At 44.3% G+C, this 15,543-nt stretch overlaps 1 protein-coding gene across 1 annotated transcript in view; it reads left to right on the forward strand.

Moving 5' to 3' along the window:
* The window catches only part of LOC109468911 (histone-lysine N-methyltransferase SETD1B-A-like), a 33,479-nt gene extending 18,395 nt beyond the window's left edge, over positions 1 to 15,084 (forward strand). Inside the window, 16 exon segments of the mRNA XM_019767292.1 lie at positions 454 to 528; positions 531 to 664; positions 1,175 to 1,360; positions 1,758 to 1,913; positions 2,689 to 2,898; positions 3,316 to 3,415; positions 4,321 to 4,551; positions 5,178 to 5,337; positions 5,856 to 6,032; positions 6,505 to 8,065; positions 8,522 to 8,657; positions 9,264 to 9,442; positions 10,213 to 10,344; positions 11,080 to 11,225; positions 12,078 to 12,189; positions 13,217 to 15,084. Coding sequence (XP_019622851.1) covers positions 454 to 528; positions 531 to 664; positions 1,175 to 1,360; positions 1,758 to 1,913; positions 2,689 to 2,898; positions 3,316 to 3,415; positions 4,321 to 4,551; positions 5,178 to 5,337; positions 5,856 to 6,032; positions 6,505 to 8,065; positions 8,522 to 8,657; positions 9,264 to 9,442; positions 10,213 to 10,344; positions 11,080 to 11,225; positions 12,078 to 12,189; positions 13,217 to 13,390 — 3,869 coding nt within the window. The 3' untranslated portion in view covers positions 13,391 to 15,084.
* Positions 15,085 to 15,543: the final 459 nt, after the last annotated feature.

Raw genomic sequence — 15,543 nt, forward strand, 5'->3', positions numbered from 1 at the left:
GGAACTTCACCAACCCCATGTTACCGAACCAGCAGCAGCAGTACCTGGCACGTATGGGCCTGTGGAGACCTGGCATGCACAACTACAACAACAACATGGTAAATATTACATAATCTTCTCACATGCACAACTATAACAACAACATGGTAAACTATACTTACCTCTTCTCACTTTGCGAATCTCTAGCTCTCTCTCCATCCGGTTTATTGTCTGTTGTTCCCCATAAAGAGGGTGAGACGTGCTTGCACACTGATGCTGGGGCTTGATGGTAGCATTTTACAGTGAATGTCAGCTGTAAAATGTATATATGTACCTTGTCAAGTTGTGAGGTAGCGTTTCTTGTGTTTTATATTGTTAATTAAGAAAGATAAGATTAGAGATAATCGGTGAAGAGCCTAATGCCAACAGTTTTTAAACATGTAAAAAGTACGCAATTCAGCCTATAGCTGCGATGCACTTTTGACCCGATCAAAATGATCAAATTAAACCANTCCCCCCCTCCCCCCTCCTCCCCCCCTCCTCCCAGCCCTCGCCCCTCCCCCCCTCCTCCATGCCCCCCTACAGCGGGAACTTCACCAACCCCATGTTACCGAACCAGCAGCAGCAGTACCTGGCACGTATGGGCCTGTGGAGACCTGGCATGCACAACTACAACAACAACATGGTAAATATTACATAATCTTCTCACTTTGCGAATCTCTAGCTCTCTCTCCATCCGGTTTATTGTCTGTTGTTCCCCATAAAGAGGGTGAGACGTGCTTGCACACTGATGCTGGGGCTTGATGGTAGCATTTTACAGTGAATGTCAGCTGTAAAATGTATATATGTACCTTGTCAAGTTGTGAGGTAGCGTTTCTTGTGTTTTATATTGTTAATTAAGAAAGATAAGATTAGAGATAATCGGTGAAGAGCCTAATGCCAACAGTTTTTAAACATGTAAAAAGTACGCAATTCAGCCTATAGCTGCGATGCACTTTTGACCCGATCAAAATGATCAAATAAACCAGATATCCAGGTAAAAAGATATGCAAAAAAAATTCACTCAAGCAACTGGATAAGTAGCATCCACTACCTTTTGTCAGTGACACTAAAATATAGACTGCAGGTTTATAAGCTTAAACTTTTGATTGATATGCAAATAAGTAAACCATTCATTCTTTCCTCCAACCAGCAGCAGCCCAAAGGCCCCTTCCCGTTCCCCCCGCCCCCATCCACCAATCAGAGCCCAGCATTACGGCCGCAGATGCAGCACGGCGCGCGCCCGTTCGGGCAGGGCGGGAACTTCCGACCGTGGGGCGGCCCGCGGCCCGTGTTCGACCCCACGGTACCGCCGCCTGGGTACGTCCCGCCCGCGGAAAAGGTTCGTTTATTTATTTGTTTATTTAAAGATCAAATGACACAAAAAGAGTCTGTAAAATACACAAAAGCATACATACAATATAGTCACTTGAAGTTGGTTTCAATCATGATGACTGAGAAATTGAGTTTGTATGGCCTTCTATAAAAGTGAATTTTTGAGACTTTTTCTTGAGCTGACATCACTGGGTGACATCAGCTCAGGAAAAATACAGAAACGCAAAAATGAAATGTAGAGATGCAAATCGTCTGCCAGTACTGGCTTGTGCTGGCTTTTCCAAGGCACAAAATTTCAAATGTAACAGGAGAACCGTGCATATTTATTGTAAATGTGTCTGTTACAATCAGTTAGTCATATTTTGGTGTCATGAGCACTTCAATAACACTATTCCATTCTACAGGTTGACCCTCACAAGGCGACGATAGACGGGGTGATGGAGAGGGTCGTCTGGGAGCTGAAGGAAATCATGAGGAAGGACCTGAACAGGAAAATGGTCGAGTCCTCGGCCTTCAAGGCCTTCGAAGCCTGGTGGGACATGGAGGAGGAGAAAACCAAGGTAAATTTTTGTTTGTTTATTGTTTATTTCAGTCTCGATGGCCTATAGTCATAAGTATACTCATAACATGACATATGACACAAACACATCTAAAAAATCATAAAAGATGTACAAGGTAAAGAAACACAAACACTTAAAGTAAGGTTCGTTCTCTGATTAAAGAAAAAGGACCCTTCCAATGGGGCACAGCATACATTTACACAGGACAAGACATGGTTACATTTAGTCTGACTATACAACAAAAGGTGGACAACAGTCAAATAAACTCCGATACGTCAAAACAAAAAACAAAAAGCATATCCATAAATCAAAGTCATCAAGGTAATCAAGGTAAAGAAATCCTTAAAAAAACACTTAAAGTAAGGAAGCCAAAGTAAAAAAACACAAACACTTAAAGTAAGGTTAGTTCTCAGATTAAAGAAAAAGCACCTGAACAGCAAAATGGTTGAGTCAGTTTGGTCTCTTCCCTCTTAACCTTCAGCCTGCTAAGGCAGCCATTTGGCACCAAATTTGTAATGTTTATGGGGTTCAGCAGCAGGGAGAAGGTTAAAGGAGAGGGTAAGATAAACGCAAACACTTAAGGTCCAGGTTCTGGGCTTTAAGAAAATCTTCAAGGGAAGGGAAAAACCAAGGTTCTGTCTAAAAAAGGGAAGGAAACAAACTTCTGCAAATCCTGAGCTCATGTACAGAATTTATGCACGTCCTGTTCTCATATAGCCAATACTATAGGCAGCCTGCACACTTTCTTAAGACATTTTCTTTCTTCTTTCTTCAGGTTCCAGTCAAGTCTGAAGAGAAGGACGAGGACAAGGTCGTGGAGCCGGAAGTCAAGGTCAAACCGAAGCCGGCCAAGTCTCTGTTCGAGCAGCCGGCAGCCATTCCCAGCATCTCCAACATGGACAGCTTCAGTCCGTTTGGGCCCTCAGGGTTAGGGGGCCTTGGTCTGGGCATCAGGGCAGCCATGCCTCGCATGCCTTCATTTAAGGTAAGACTCCTTATGTGGAGTGTCTTAAAGCTAAGATTGTACTTCTTCTTTGTCTGTGTGGCTTCTTACTAATTTCAGACTTTACTTTCGTGCCCTATTATGCCTTCAATGGAACATTCCTTATCTTGAGTGTCTGGCTCTGAGAGCTTAGCTAAATCTTTCTCGCTCAAAGTGACATCTTGAATTTTATTTTCTTGCCATGTATGTCAAGGTAAGGCTCTACATCTAGAGTGTCTAAAATCTCTGCTTAATTGTAATATTTTGTTTTGTTTTCTCCAAGAGGCATGTTTGACATTTTTTGCTAAACTACAGAATGTTAATGTTGCTACAGCAATGGCAAAGGTCATTTTCCTCTTTCTGGAACCAACTCTTGGCCCTAAAATGGTACTTAACTCGTCATTTTCTTGTTGCGTACAGATGAAAAGAAAACCCCCGGACTCCCCTGCGGCTGAAGATGGACTCCCCCGGAAACGGTCCCGACTGGCCTCTCCCTCCATGGACGATGGGTCTGCGTCAGGTGAGGCTCAGGACTCTCCCAGTGTTGGACTGGAAACATGTCCTAGTTTGGCCACACCAATTTGATTTGATCTTTACACTTATTACAGTGGCAACAAAAAAGCTTGTGACAGCTGTATATGTTGTCTTCAGAGCACAAAGTCAACATACTACAATGTAGGCAGGGCAATTTGATAATTTAAACAATGAATTTTCAGCTTAATCAAATCATTGCATTGATATGTATCTATCAAAGTGTCCAAGATGGAAATACAGTAGTTGACTTTCCTCAATTGTTGGTAGCTAAATATGTACTTTTTGGGGTTGATTCAGAACCTGAATGGTAATGTACATTGCCTTTTTTTTTGCCAATCAAAAAAAAAAAATGTATCATGATGTTAGGAAGATTGTTTAATGTTTGTTTGTATTTCCACACATTGGGATGCTGACAAAGAGGACATGTTGACCCAGGAGTAGAGCTAGCATGATGTTGGGATGACGTGTTAAACTTGTTTGTTTGTTTGTTTGTTTTTTCTAGATTCAGATGCAGACAAAGAGGACATGTTGCATCAAGGCTCTGACTAGCATGAAGTTGGGATGACCTTGTTTGTTTGTTTGTTTGTGTTTCCACAGATACAGGATGTTGAACCAGGACTCAGACTGCCATGATGTTGTGTTAGCCTTGTTTATTTGTGTTTCCTAGATTCGGATGCTGACATGAACTAGAACTGGCATGATGTTGGAATGTATCTATACCTGTATCAGTATAGCAGGCATAGCCGCCCTTCAGTGTTACACACCTGGATGATGTGTTAACCTTGTTTGTTTGTTTCTCTCATAGACTGTGATGCTGACAAAGAGAACATGTTGAGCCATAACTAGAACTGGCGCGATGTTGTGTTAACCTTGTTTCTTTGTTTTTTCTAGACTCAGACGCAGACAAAGAGGACATGTTGAGCCAGGACTCTGACATGTCGCGGCACGGCACACCGACGCTCCAGCGGGCGCGCAGCCTGGACAGCGAGGGGGACGACGCCCGGGTCGGACCGCCAAGACAGGAGGAGCAGCGGAAGGGCGTGATCGAAGATGACGAAGATGAAGAGGATGAAGAGGAGGAAGATGATGACTTTGAGGAAGAGGAGGCAGCAGAAGCAGAGGGTACTTGTTCGTTCATTTATTCGTTCATTCATGTATTTATGTTTACCGAAGGAAAACATATTGTTTTTGCTCTGTTTCTTCTACTTCTTCTCCAAACAGATAAGGTCAATGACCTGGACCAGACGTCTGTCCCCATGGTAACTGGTGCTGCAGTAGAAACCCTGTGGTGTTGGGTTACATTATGTAGCAAGTGGCAGGACAGAGGGGCTGGTCCAACAGAGGTTGGAGGGGCTGGTCACCACAATACAGTACTGTATGGAGCATGAAAAGTAAAACTGTTATATTTGTTTCCAGCATCCATGATGAAGAGGTTTCAGATGTTGATGATGATGATGTCGATGATATTTTTGTGTTCCCAGCCTCTGATGAAGAAGAGGAGGAGGACCTGGAAATTTCAGATGATGGTATTGATGATGATGATGTTGATGATGTGGATGATGATGATATTTTTGTGTTCCCATCCTCCGATGCTGAAGAAGAGGATGACCTACAGGTATCAGATGATGATGTTGTGTTTCCAGCCTTAGATGATGAAGAAGAGGACCTGGAGGTGTTGGATGATGTTAATGATGATGTTAATGATGATAATGATGACGACTATGATGATGATGATCTTGTGTTTCCAGCCTCCGATGAAGAAGAAGAAGAGGACCTGGATGTATCTGATGACGAGGATGAGGCTGATGATGAGAGTGAGGGGAGTGAAAGTGGGGACGACTCCGACTCTTACGTCAGCTCCTCGGATGAGGAGGAGGAAACTGCAGCAGACGTCACGGAGACGGAACGGTGGGTCTTCTTCTCGGAGCTCAAGTTTCATGTCTTGCCTTTTTACAAAAAGAACTTTCTTAAACTTAATTGGCAAATAATAGCAGACATACACATTTTTGACATCTGAAATTCCTTGCTTACTTTTTTGATTGTTGTTGATTGTATTGCACTTTGGTGTTCCTGTATTCTTGTCGTCTTCTCAGAGAGTTTCACCTCCTTTAGTCTTACCGATTTACAAGAAGAGAAATCTTTTTTAGCAAATAGCAGACACATATTTTTGACCTCTGAAATTCTTTGCTCACTGACATTGTTTGAAATTCTGTTCAGCCTGGAAATACATAAGCCTGCAATGCAAAATAAATTGAGCAATTGATGAGTTCTCTAAAGAGTCAGATGTTTTAGATAACATTTGTCCACTGTCTTTCCTTAGTGACCAGAAATGATTAGAAAATGTCTTCAGAGAATGTACAATTGCTTTATGTATTTTGTATGCCTATGCTATTTGTACACCTTGTTGTTCCTGTGTTTCTCTCCAGTGAGTTCAGTGAGGCAGAGGACTCAGAGCAGGTACCAGACTCTGACACAACCCCCCACCCCCTGGGGCAGTCTCCCCACCCCCTGGGGCAGACTCCCCACCCCCCCTCAGCCGAGCTGGGACCAGACGCCGCAGGGCCCAGGGTTCTGGTGTCACCAGTCCAGGAACAGACTCACAGGTACTGGGATTCCCTTCATGTTCACAGTACCAAACTTTCATGGACTGAGAAAAATGGACATGCAGGAAAAAGAAAGTCTGCGAATTATTTTTTATTTGTTATATATTTCACGGGAAAAAAGTGACTGAAAAGTATGAACTTAAAAAAGTAAATTGAAATTAGGATATTATGCAGTATGTTGTGCAGTCAGGTGATTGATGTTGGCTTGTTCTTAGATCCTCACAATGGCAAATATGCATTTCCTAGTTTTGTTGTTGTTATCTACATCTATTTTGTACTGGGCCAAACCCCACATGGGGCATCCCACCCAGGGATTTGACAGATGCGGCCAGTGGAGTGAGGATGCTCCGTAGAGTGATAAAAAAATAGAGGGGAAAAAAACTGAAGTGATAGTCAAATGGTGTTCATAACTTATAACAGTGCTCAGTTATAATGGATGGGTTTTCCATGTCTGTCCTTTTCTGTTCTCCAGCATTCAGCCGCCTCCAACCCTGGCTGCTCGTAAACAGGGCCTAGCAACCCCGGAACACGCCTACAGCAAACAGGCTACCTCGCCCATCCTCCTGTCACCACGGTTACCGTCACCACGGTTACCAACCGTGCTGTCCCCGCCCCTGATCAGGACAGACGTAGCGGCCGGGGAGGACGTCGTCAGGTCCGGGCTGGATCCCCACCTTCAGCTCAGACACCTGCGCGGCGTTGTCCCCGTGGGGCCTGCCGGACCGGAGGACTCGCCCGGCCGGCCCGCGCTGCAACTTCCAACGGAGAGGAGTGCGTTCGGGTTCATGGCGGACGCAACGAATGCGGTCTTACCGCCGCCGTCGTCGCCATTCCCCCTGGAGGACCTACCGCGTACGCCAGGCGGTAACCTCGACCTCCCGAGAACTCCCGGTCGCGGGATGACCCTGCAGCCGGCCGCCATCCCGGGGTTCCTTGCAGTGACGCAAGCCGGCGCGACGTCCACGACGTGGCGCGGCGCCCCGCCGGTACCGTCCTTACCTCCTCTCCTCGCGCAGTTCGCAGACATCGTGACTCACGAGGCCATGCAGAGGGACGTGGTCGCTCCCGAGCCTCCCGTTGTCATGACGACGGCTACGGCAACCACAACAACGCCTCCGCGGCTTCTTGCTTCTCAGGGGAAATTTTCCATTGCCAGTTTACTCTCACCTCCTCCTCCACAACAGCAGCAGCAACAGCTGCCACCGGCCAGGCCACATCCAGGTCTGCCGCTTACCACGGAGGAGCATCTACGGATGCTGCAGGCAAACAGCCAGGTCCCCAGATTCCAGTCACCACCCAGACCGGGCGCAGGGATGCTGCAGCAGCCACAGCCTCATCCCGCACACATGTTGCCAAATCAGAACGAGCTTTTCTCACCCGCGAGAGCAGCGGCGAACAATCAATCGAACGTCGAGCTTTCGCTGTTGTCGCCGTCGAAGCAGACGGTCGCGGACTTGCTCGCGGCGAGCAGAACTCTTGAAAGAGACGTCGTCTTGGACGTGGAAGGAAGCGACTCGGAAAAGACGGAGACGTCTTCAGAGCCGGAAGTTTCTGTGGAGGATCAGGTGGAAGAGAGAACGGTAACGACAACAACGCCAAGGCAGAGAGTCTGTCCGTACATGCTGGAGCATAATTACGCGGCGCCGCTACCCGAGCATAACTACGCTGCCAGGCAGCCCCCCTCCCCGGCTAAACCTCTCACACACAAGCAATCCAAGACTCGCATAACAGAGGACGTTCCTGTAGTAGCAGCGCCCCCTGTCTGTTTGCCGGTGAACATCAAGACAGAACCTGTGGAAGAACTTCCCAAAGACAAGGAGAACGAGGCGCCGATCGAAGTCAGCATTCCCTCGGTCGACTTGGTCACCACGGAGACCAAGGAGGAACCCAAGCCGCATCGGAAGACGTCTTCAGAGAAGGACAAGGAGATAATTCTCAGAGACTCTCAGGTGACGAATAAGATCAAGGAGGAGGAGCTGCGGAAACCAGAACCTCCGAGGTTTGATCCGAGGGACAACCTGATGGAGATGGAGGTTTGTTTGTTTGTTTGTTTATTGGCATGTAATCAAAGTAATAAGATAGACATAACATAACAAAAGAAGAAATGCTGGGGGAAGAGAAATAGGTGATTCTTGAGATCACGTTTGAGGCTAATTCTTGATGATAACTTTTAGGTGGGGAGGGAGATTGTTATATTTACCCAGGGAAAACATATTGTTTTTGCTATGTTTCCTCTTCTTCCGTTCCTAAACACTGACCTCTGAACTGGCCAATGACATGATTTGTTGACGACTCTCACCATGGTGACTGGTGTTGGGTTACATAATGTTGCAATTTTATAGTAGAAGGGATTTAGACTCCTGTCTGACCATATATATGAATGTGTTTGAGTAAGAATTAACAGAGCAGACCATTTGCGAAGGTTATTATACATTTGCTTTGCAAATGTTACTTTCCTAGTTTCAATGTGTTACACATTTGTTGTCCAGGTTCTGTATGAGTTCCTGAAGACTGGGATTGACCTGGAGGATGTGAGATATCTGCAGAGCAGCTACGACTCGCTTCTACAGCAGGACAACAGCGGAGTAGACTGGCTCAACGACACACACTGGGTCTACCATCCTCATATCCTTTCATTTATTTATAATATTCATTGGTTTGGCTGAACATATAGCTAAGGCTGCCCAACTACCATGTAGCTGTTGTTCCCCTTGGGGCAATACAGAGGTAGGACATGAAAACAATAAGACTTAAGTATCTAAGTTAAAAAGTTCTGAAAAAGTTCAAAAAAAGTTCTGAAAAAGTACAAAATTTACATAGTTACCTCAAAATATTAAGAGTTATTTTTTTTTACAAAAAGCAAAGTGGTGCTTTATGAGTAGTCATTACATGGCATGACAAAGACTGACTTAGCTGTAGAAGTAGTGTTGTACCGAGAGTCATCTTTGTGTGGTTCCCTACTATAGTACCTCTTCAGCACAAGCCCAGGTACTGTCAGGGCTCGAAATTCATTTTTTGAAATAATAATGATTTTTATCTAGCATGTAGATGTTAAGAATATGCTGTATACAACTATACATTTGATATCTTTACGTATGTAAACCTACAAAAATATTTGGGTGCACCAGTGCACCCACAAAAAAAATACCCTGCATAGCTCCAAATCTGGGTGCACTAATGTGCACATGCACCCAGTATTTCAGCCCAGGTACCCTCCTTAACCCTTCCCACCGACCAGAATTCCCAACCCTCCCCGCAAGCGGCGGAAGGACGACCCGACCTTGGGAGAGCACAAGACGGGCTGCGCCAGGAGCGAAGGCTTCTACAAGATCTCCTTCAAGGAGAAGACCAAGTACCTCCACCGGGCGCGGCTGGCAAGTGTCGTGGAGAAGCCAGAGGACGATCTCATGGTGGGTTGGGTCTTCCTGGAAATTCTAAAATTTACATGGGAAGTTGTAGAATCTTCCAGGAAAGTGGTAGTCTTCTTGTAAACCTCTTTTCAGAAAATTTGAGGCTTGGCGGCAGTTGCCCACATTACACTGAATGATTTGATACACCAAACCTTTGAACATAAACATTGTTTAATGATGATGCTCCTACTCTACTGCAATCACCTCAATCCTTGGTTGATAACTCTGGTACTTGAAGGCTATTTCTTGTTCTCTTCTGGGCTGGTATTAGGTACTTAATAGTTTGGAAGTCCACCAGTTTATTAGTCATTTTGTACATCATGCATAGTCTGGACATTCTTCGTTTGTCTTCCAGTGACACCCACTGTAGGTTTCTTTTCATTTCCGTGACACTAGCACCTCTTTCGTAGTATAAGTTGTAAGTGCAGAATCTTGCAGCTTGATTCTGTACCCTTTCCAGTTTATCCTTTTCTTTGTATACTGTCACGGCATATGTATACTTGATGTGGCACTGTGTATAATTATGCTATTTTGATTCCTAAACTTGTATAAAATTTCCCCAGAACTATCGTAGACTGGAACTCGTCACCAAGCACAGTTGGGGCACAACTCCTGCAATTAAATGTGCAAAGATTGAGTGTAACAAGTCTTTCGGTGTTATATTGCTAGATGCCACCATGCTGTGTGTCTGCGAAGGGCGGTTATACTGGCTATACTGATACAGATAAATGTTGACAGTGTTTTAACATAATGTTTTTCTCTGTCCACAGGAGTCTCAGAACAAGGCGAAGCAGGCGACACAGTCCTCACGAGAGGCGCGGTCTAACCAGAGACGACTTCTCGCCAGCTTCGGCGCCTCGTGTGGCGACATCAGCGACCTTCTCAGGTTCAACCAGCTCAAGGTCGGTCAAGGACATGTATTATCACCTCCACCTTCACCAGGGTGTAATGTTACTTCTTCCTGCATGGTGGCACTGCTACAAGAACGATTTCCTGAATTTAGACTAAATTAAATGTACTCTTCCCTGACAGTCCATCTCAAATATCAGTTCAACCAATGATAACATGACAAATAGCTGCTCGACCAATGAGAGAGTGGCTGCATGTTGGTATAATATTTGCATTCTTATGTTTTGAACGATTACTGTATCTTTATGGCTGTTATTAGACTTATCCTTTCTTCCTCCATGCACCACCAGTCCTCTTAGGAGGAAGTTCCATGCTGAAAGCTTCTTTCCTAGAACAACACTATGGAACAAGCTACCACGTGATTGTTTCCCCAATTATTATACTTTTCAAGTCTAAGGTCAACAAACATCTGTCCTCACTGGCTGTACAGTAACCCAAAACATTTGAGTGGCTCCCATGAGCCATATTTTTTGGGTGTAATGCTACTTCAATCTGTAAGGTGGCGCTGCTACCAGTACTAGAACAAACACCTTATTCTCCCCTCACAGTTCCGTAAGAAGCAGCTGAGTTTCCGTAAGAGCCGTATCCACGACTGGGGTCTGTTGTGCAATAAAGTTTGTATCATCAGGGTGTAATGCTACTTCTTCCTGCCAGGTGGCGCTGCTACTAGTACTAGAACAATTTGTAGATGTCAATAAACTCAAACTCCTAATTTTCTCTCTCCACAGTTCCGTAAGAAGCAGTTGAGTTTCCGTAAGAGCCGTATCCACGACTGGGGTCTGTTTGCGCTGGAGCCGATCGCGGCTGAGGAGATGGTGATCGAGTACGTCGGACAGTGCATCCGCCAAACCATCGCTGATGAGCGCGAGAGGAGGTGATCATTGAAACTTTTTTTTGGTTTAAAGTTAAAACTTTAGGTCCAACGTATAATCTCACCTAGAGCTTTCGACCAGTTACTCTGGTCTTCCTCAGTAGACTGACCCAGTGAGACTTGTCACTTGGCTTCTCTGAAGTGTGACGTTAACACTGGGTCAAAGGTATCTGGTAGACGATGTCAGCCTCCTGTTTAGAGTTAAAACTTTCGATCCAACACAAAAAAATTCTCTCACCTAGAGCTTTAGACCAGTCACTCTGGTCTTCCTCAGTAGACTGACCCAGTGAGGCTTGTCACGTGGCTTCTCTGAAGTGTGACGTCAACACTGGGTCAAAGGTACATGTATCTGGTATCTACTGAGGAAGACCAGAGTGCATCCGCCAAACCATAGCTGATGAGCGCGAGAGGAGGTGGGAATGGGTTCTCTTACTAGTCTTAGTTTTAACTACTTACAAACTCTCAAACTTTATTCAATCAACTTGGCAGTCTTGAAGTCAACTGAATTGTGATTTAACATCTTGTTGATTAAAAACAAACATTCTATCAGTTAAAAGTATTACATTACATAATGATTAATTAACATTTAGTGAAAGTGCGGTGATGAATCACACCTTTTCATACGCATTACTTTTTTTTATGGACATAAATAAACCTGACAGTTTAATTTGATTCCATTCAGTAAATAAAATTGGTTACTAGGCTTTTATTTTACAGGATCTATTTTGCTACAGTCACAACTATACAAATACATTGAACAACAACAATATACATTTAAACTGAGTTGTAAAAGTCAATGCTGTTACCACAAGTCTGTCTGTTGTGTAGTGTGATAACACAAGTTGTGTTGTTCAGGTATGAAGAGCAGGGCATCGGCAGCAGCTACCTGTTCCGGGTGGACCATGACATGATCATTGACGCCACCAAAAACGGAAACCTGGCCAGATTCATCAACCACTGCTGTAATGTGAGTATAAAGCAGTTCTTCGGTTCTTGGACTTGAATTTTTTTTGGAATTAAAGAAGATGAAACTGTATCTTGTGCTTGTGTGTGTGTCTGTGTGTGTTCATGTACAATGTATGTGTGTGTGTGTGTGTCTTTCCTGCATGCACATGTGTATGTGTCTTCCTGTTTGAGTGAGTGAATGAGTGTGTGAGTGAGTGAGTGAGTGAGAGAGAGTAAATGAGTGCTGTACATGTGTGCAAGAAACTCTCAGCATGCCAGTCTAGTCTAAAATGAACCCTCTAGCTAGACTGTTCCATGTATTTGTGTGTTTATCTTCATGCTTGAACATGTATGTGTGAGTGTGAGTGTGAGTATGTTTGTATCTGTGCAAGTGTATGCCTAAGCATATATATGTTTCTCTTTCATGTGTGTGTATGTGTGTATGGTATCTACATGTATGTGTGTATACATGTATGTGTGTCAGTTTTTTAAAGCATTATGTATCTGTGTGTGGGATTGTGTATAAGTAAATGACTGCTTGAGTGCAAGAAACCCTCAGGCTGCCATTCTAACATGAACCCCTGTTCCCTGCCTCCTTCCAGCCCAACTGTTATGTGTTATTGTGTGTGTATGTATCCTACTGCATGCATGTGTGTATGTGAGTGAAGGAGTGTGTGAGTGAGTGAGAGAGAGAGAGAGAGAGTAAATGAGTGACTGCATGTGTGCAAGAAACTCTCAACATGCCAGTCTACCATTCACTCCTGTTCTTTTTTATTGTCTATCTCGTTTATCTTATTGTCATTTAAGATAAGATAAAATCATATTATCAGTGCTTTAGCTAAAAGATAGGCCACCTAATGTATGTATGAAGCTGATTTTATAGTGTCAAAGGTTTTAATACAGTAATGTGTGAAGACCTCTGAGAGGTTGTGTGTGATAAGTTTGTATGAAATATGCAATTCAGCCATACTTGGCTGCAATGTATTTTATCAAGTAAACCATTCATTCATCCGTTCATCCATTCATTCATTCATTCTGCCTCTCTCCAGCCAAACCGTTACGCCAAGATCATCACCGTCGAGGGCTACAAGAAGATCGTGATCTACTCCCGCCGAGACATCGCGGTGAACGAGGAGATCACCTACGACTACAAGTTCCCCATCGAGGACGAGAAGATCCCGTGTCTTTGTGGCGCTGAGAACTGCCGCGGAACCTTGAACTAGGAACAAAAACTTCCGGGTAAAGTTCCGAGAAACTGCAAGGTCTCTCCTTCCAGCTTAACCTGAACAACTTATCCTCGGCTTGTTTGGTTGCTGCAAAAACGGTCATGAAACCTTGAACTAGCTACAAAAACTTCTGTACATCCTAACTGCGACTTCTCTTCGTCCTCAGAAATCCAAACAACTTGTCCTGGGTTCGCTTGGTTGCTGAAAGAAAACTGCCGCAGAAGCTTGAACTAGCAAGGAAAACATCCGGGTAAAGTTCGGAGAGACTGCAAGGTCTCTCCTTCCAGCTTAACCTGAACAACTTGTCGCGGGTTCGCTTGGTTGCCGCAGAAAACCGTTGCGAAAGCTTAAACAAAAAAGAACTTCAGGACATCCGAACCACGATTTCTCCTATATTAGCCAGAACAACTTGTCCTTGGTTCGTTTGGTTGGCATATATATTCTCACTTCTCTTCTAAACGGCCAGAAAAAAATGAGACGTTCTTTTACAACTGAGCAGACTGTGCAGCGCTGCAGCCAATTACAGTTGCTGACTTTTCCCGTTCCGTTGGAAGAACAAAAACTCGAGAGCCAACAGAAGTGGACAGCGGAAAGACCATAACACGAAGAGTTGGACGCGTGTGATCTGCCCAGCCAGCTGATTGGTCCATCTCCGGTAACCTTGGTTACAGGACGAGTAGAACATCAGCCGCTATCCTCACTCCAAGAGTTGAAGTGAGATGAGATAAAATGTGTTTGCTCAGACACACATGAAGAGATATAGATATATTATATATATATATATTTTCGCTGTTTGTGTTACAGTCAGACAAGAGGACTATACAGTATTGACTTTGTTAGAGGATGGGTAGAACTGGCTTTCCTGTGCAGATGTGTCCGTGTGTCCCACGTTAGATGTAGAAGGCCAGTCTTGATGCCCATGTACATGTATGGGGCATAACTCTGTGGAACTTGTAAATACTGTTCGCGTACTTCAGATGTCATATTTCTGATGAGATTTCCTCAATTTTTGAATGTTTACAAGTATTTTGATACCCTATGATCAAGAACTTAATGGTTAAATGTGACCTTGGTAGTATATGACCTTGACAGGATTTCACCTTGGCAAGTTATGACCTTCAGAAGATACGATCTCAGCAAAACGGGTCATTGCAAAACTTGACCTTGGTGAGTCATGACCTTGACTTGACCTTGGTGACATTTGACCTCGGTGAATTTGACCTTGGTACAGCTCCAGTTTGTTGGTTCTGTGAAGCAGCACCAGTGAAACACCACGTGTGCCTGAAGTGTTCGATAACATGTACAGACGGACTCTCGGCTCAGTTTTTATATTTCTTTACCGAATGTTGTTGTTGTCAGATGTGAACTACAGTAAATGGGAATGGAATCGGATGTGGTAAAATTGTCCAATTTCTAATCAGCGGGGCTGCATTTTTCCGCCGCGCTTCTGTCGGACCCTGTTCAGTACCAGAGAACTCCGCAGCTGGAGTTTCGGGGTCTTGTGCTGTTGTTATGCGAGACTGAACGCAAGGTTCCGGCCCGGAATATGAGGAAACAGCCTGTAAAATTTGCTAAAGGCTCGGTGCTGAGGAATAATTAAGCACCGTTGTTGTTAGCTAAACCGTGAGGAAATGAACCATTTGTACAGACGTGATGTATTATATGTTCTCTGTACAGCATTAAACCAAATTTCCTATTACACAGAAACTCAAGATGTGTGTGTGTAAATTGATTTGCAGTTGCACACTAAAAATAACCACGTGCCAGCCAACCACCTGACATAGCCAACCAGCCACAAGTTGCAAAATGCTCCTGCTCAGTTTGTTATAGTTGTAATCAGCTCTGAGAATTTAACGTAATTCGTAATCGGCGGTGAAAATTTTGCGTAATTCGTAATCACTACCCCCATGCAGGCCCTCTTGAATAACTTGTTACATCTTACCTTTGCACATCTAACTACATTGTTCAGAGCTGTCTAGTGAGGGTGCAACTACTGTATATTGTGGACACACAAGCAAACATACATGCACACACACACAACACTGCCTCGATTTTCATAGCCTCCGTAGCAGGCTTATAGAACTGGGGGTTTGGTGGTCTTCGGCTGTTTTCTGATTAGCCCAGTTATAAAACTGGGGTAATTCAACCAG

This window comes from Branchiostoma belcheri, unplaced genomic scaffold, assembly GCF_001625305.1.
Source record: "Branchiostoma belcheri isolate BF01 breed outbred unplaced genomic scaffold, Haploidv18h27 scaffold2, whole genome shotgun sequence".
Classification (NCBI taxonomy): domain Eukaryota; kingdom Metazoa; phylum Chordata; class Leptocardii; order Amphioxiformes; family Branchiostomatidae; genus Branchiostoma; species Branchiostoma belcheri.